Genomic DNA, 4,327 nt, shown 5'->3' on the forward strand with positions numbered 1-4,327 from the left:
AACCATCAAACCTAAACATATATATACAACAAACACCTCACACTTAGACTATATAATAGGCTAAGTGTGAGTTGACATGCATACGAAAAAGAAAACAGAAAACACAAACACATGCGCCAAAAATAGCAAACCCTTTACTTCTCATACTTAGACTATTGTATATGCTAAGTGTTATGAAAGGGGTTTGCTCACATACTACAAAATTAAAATACGAAAAATTAAAAACTGAAAATAAAAAGAAAATTAGCTGGTCAGTATGGTTGGTCACTTGTTCCTCCTGCTCCTTCGCGGGGCAGGTTGTTGTGCAGGTGGTTCTTTCGGTTGTTCCTCCTCATTCTCAGACTGCTTGTTCCCAGATTCTGCCGACTCTTCGGCATCTCCTTCCTCTTGTTTCTCTTCTTCTGTCTCGGTCCCCATGGGTTCATCATCCTGGCCTCCATGGACGCTTGTTCCAACTTCTCGTACTAACTTCCCGGTTCCCAACTCTTTCAGAATTCCTTCCATCACGTTAGTCAGGCGAGCCAATTCCGCCCTAGCTTGTCGATTCTCTTCCGCCAACCCTTCTACTGCCTTCTCTAGCCTTTCCTGTCTCTGCTCCTGATCTTGTGTCCCCGGATGTGCTGCAGATCTCCCCGTCGGTATAGCTTCTTCTCCCATTGCATAGAAATGCGGTATCCCCTGCCTCATGTACACAGTGTTCGTTCGGACAAAGAACGGTGTATCAAACAGACCAGGAGGATCCACCATGATCTGGTCGGATAAGTCTTCGGCTTCCGTGATGATGATGTTGTTTTTGACGAACACTCCCAAGATATGGCAGAGAGTGAGGTTTCTCGCTGGGTGGGTGGCAATTAGATGGCATTGGTACGCTGTCCAGAATCCTAGATGTAATTTCCTTCCGCGCTTCACGCACCACAGAAGGTATAACTCTGTCATTGATGTTCTTACTGCGGAGTTCGACTACCCCAACAAATTGAAGTCCAAGTGAAGCTGGACTAGGCGTAGGATTGGGTTATTGAAATGGATGGAGCGAGAGAGAGTGGATGCAAATTCCCCAGAGGCTGGGTGAGTTAACTCCTCCCATGCCTCCTGGGGCTCGAAGTCTACGTGTCTACGGGGAATTCCCCGTTCCCTGCTCCGCCACTTCGATCCTATCGCCTCCTCCAGACTACACATCCCCAAACGTATTGTCCATTCAATCAGATTCATGCTTATCTCCCCTCCAAACAACCGGAAACTTATATAAACCTCATCCAAATCTGTTGTGACCCTAAATCGGAATGTGGTATAGAACTCCTTTGCTAATCTAACACTGATGTTTGGATTCCCATTCTCCAACAACCATTCGAATCCTAACGCATGCAAATAAGAGAGAAACTGCTCGCGGGCACCCAACTCATCTAAAGAAGGAATATGAAGTACCTTTACGCTCTTCACTTGCTTACTCCCTTCATCCTTGATATAGAAAACTTTTTGTAGCTCCTTCGAGTCGAATAGCTTCATCTCCTCCACCAGATCATCAGTAAGGTCCACTGTCCAGCGCCGGTACCTCAGTCTCTCTATCAGGGGATGTACTAGCTCCCGATGATCGTGCGGAAGCTGTTGCTCACAGCACTCCTCATTTTCTAAGGAAATATCGATGTCCGATTCTGACTCTTCACTGACAGCGTATTCACTATCACTTTGTTCCCTCCGGTGTTCCTGGGCTCGCTGAACTGACTCAGGAATGACTATGCCAGTGTTCATTGTACGTGGCTTCTTGTTGCTGGGCTTCTTCTTCATAGGGGCCTTCCCCTTCCGCTTCCTTTCTTCCTGATATCTAGCTTCCTCTCCATTATCCTTGTCTTTCTCTTCTTCGGGTTCCTTCTCAGCTTGTGTTGAAAATTGATCCTGGGCAATAGGACTGGTCTCCTTGTTGCCTACTGACCTGGATGCGAGGTCCAGACCCTCAGCCATCCTGTCAGCCTCTTCACCTTGGCCACTCAGTGTTGGAGAGACCGCTTCGTTTTCCCTTGCAGTATCGTCTAAGCCAGTATTAGGTAAAAACTCCTCCCAAGGTTTTGTGGGAGTAGCCCTTTCCTCATCACTCAAGATCTCCACCGGATCTGCCTCTGTGTTCGGCTTCGCCTTACTAGCTGCCCACTTTCCTAAGCATCGTTGAGATACCCTTTGCGGCTTTGGCCAACTAGCCTCAGGTTCGCCCTTCAACACCAACTTCCTCTTGACGGCCTTCAGTTTCGTCACCGGTGGTGCCACTGGGTTGGGTACTTCTGGTCTTGCTTCTGTTTCTTCTGCTTCCACATGCACATCATTCTTCCCCGCCTCTGTCTGGGGGTTCACTGACTCTGGCTCTTTCTCTCCTGCCCTGCCTTCTTCATCTTTTTCTACTGCCCTAGATGTGAGGTTTAGATCCTCAACCATCGTGGCAGTATCATCTTCCCTCTGGTTTACTCTATCCAAAATCGCCTGGAATTCGTCATCCGTCATTAGGCCTTGTTTCTTGGCCGTCTCATCTAAATCTATCTCTTCCCTCGCCGTCCCTTGAGAAACGGTCCCCGCCGCCGGCGTTTTCTCTGGTTCATCGTCTCCCTGTAGGCTCCCCTGTTCCCTGCTCTTCCTCGCTTCACGTTCATCTGAGTCGGAATCGTAATGGGCGGATATGTGGTCAACCTCCATCGAATCACTTTGTTGTGGAGTTTCCGAAGATTCTGGCAGTACGGTTACCGATGGAGATTTTCTTTCTGGTAAAATTTCGGCAAAAATCGGAATGGAAATAGTTGGTTGTACCATGGATTGCACATTCGGTTCAGATGGGGCTCCTCTGGTCACGTCCTCTGCTCCCCTTATTTGACTGAAACCGGCCAACGCCGCTGTCCAGTCCCGAATAGGGTCTTGTAGTCGCAGAAACTCCGCCATGGCGTCTAAAGAAATCATCGTCGGCGCCTGAGGAACTGGCGCCGGAGATGGCGGGTTCGGAGGTCGCGCTTCCACGGGCGGTTGCGCTTCTGGGGTTTCTTCCCTGCGGTGAGCAGTAGATTTCTCGCCCTTTACTTTCTTCGCCCAAGCTTTCTTTCCCATGGTTTAGATCGGTGATTTTCGGTGGAAATGGGGTGTTGGTTTTTTTTTCGTTTTTTTTTTCTGTGGAAGGTCGGAAGATTTTGCAGAGAGAAACTTTAGGCGAGGGTTTGTGAAGTGAAAATGGGACGGATGATTTGATAATGGGGTAGGAATAGGTCAGGTATGGGTTGTAACCGGCTGTAGGCGGTTTTTAGGTAGCGCCGATTCGAGGGAGAGACGGTTGGGAAAGCTGGCTCTCTGATTGGTGGTCGCCCCTCCTTTTTCTGCTCACGCGCCCTTTCAGTCGCTGCCCGCCTGCAAAGCTGCAGCAAGCCCCAAATTCAAATTCTGTCCTATAATAATTTCCCCCTATATTTTGGGGAGTTTCACCAAAATGGTATTCTGATGGTCAGTACGTACTCCTAATTAACATTTGAGGTCCTAAAAAAATATTTTTGGGTTTTCTTAAATTAACTAGCATGCAAAGGTTCGAATTAATTAACTACCACATATGTACCATATTTACATCTTCCTTAGGAAAATTGGAATTCTACTTTGCCAGCATATGTACATTACGCTAAAGGAGCTAGCTTAGTAGAATCCAAATCCTTATCCTACCGGTTAGTATGATACCTGAGTATGTGGTTTCAGTGGGATCTCATCCACTACAACCACATCACTATTGGCCCTAAATACCTTCAACCTATGCCCATTCACAATAAAAGATTCAGAGTTAGGAAGACTCCCTGAAATCTCCACTGCTCCATTAGAACGGAGTGCGGTGATGACATAAGGCCCTGTCCATTTCGACTTGAGTTTTCCAGGCATGAGCTTCAACCTCGACTGGAAGAGTAGTACTTTCTGCCCAACATGAAGATCCTTGGTCCTCAGATTCTTGTCGTACCACAATTCGATTCGCTCTTTGTACCACATGGCTGAATCAAACGACTCCAATCTGAGTTCCTCTAACTCCTGCAGCTGCAGCTTCCTTTCCTCTTCACAGGCTATACCATCCATATTCACTTGTTGTACTGCACAGTATGCTCGGTGCTCAATTCCCACTGGTAAGTGGCACATCTTTCCAAAAATGATTCGGTACGGGGACATTCCTATGGGGGTTTTGTAGGTTGTGCGATATGCCCATAGAGTATCCTCTAACCTCATACTCCAGTCCTTCCTGGAAGGATTGACGGTCTTCTCCAGAATCTTCTTTATCTCTCGGTTAGAGATCTCTGCCTGTCCGTTTGCTTGCGGGTGGTAGGGGCTTGAT

General features: G+C 47.6%; 1 protein-coding gene across 1 annotated transcript; it reads right to left on the reverse strand.

The window, feature by feature from the left end:
* Positions 1–1,111: 1,111 nt before the first annotated feature.
* On the reverse strand, positions 1,112–3,078 carry LOC121754415. Its single transcript, XM_042149778.1, has 3 exons — positions 2,167–3,078; positions 1,576–1,710; positions 1,112–1,168 (listed from the first exon to the last, which is right to left on the reverse strand). The coding sequence occupies exons 1-3, from the start codon at positions 3,076–3,078 to the stop codon at positions 1,112–1,114; spliced, it is 1,104 nt and encodes a 367-aa protein (XP_042005712.1).
* Between the last annotated feature and the right edge of the window lie 1,249 nt (positions 3,079–4,327).

The sequence above is a fragment of the Salvia splendens genome, chromosome 11 (assembly GCF_004379255.2).
Source record: "Salvia splendens isolate huo1 chromosome 11, SspV2, whole genome shotgun sequence".
Taxonomy (NCBI): Eukaryota; Viridiplantae; Streptophyta; class Magnoliopsida; order Lamiales; family Lamiaceae; genus Salvia; species Salvia splendens.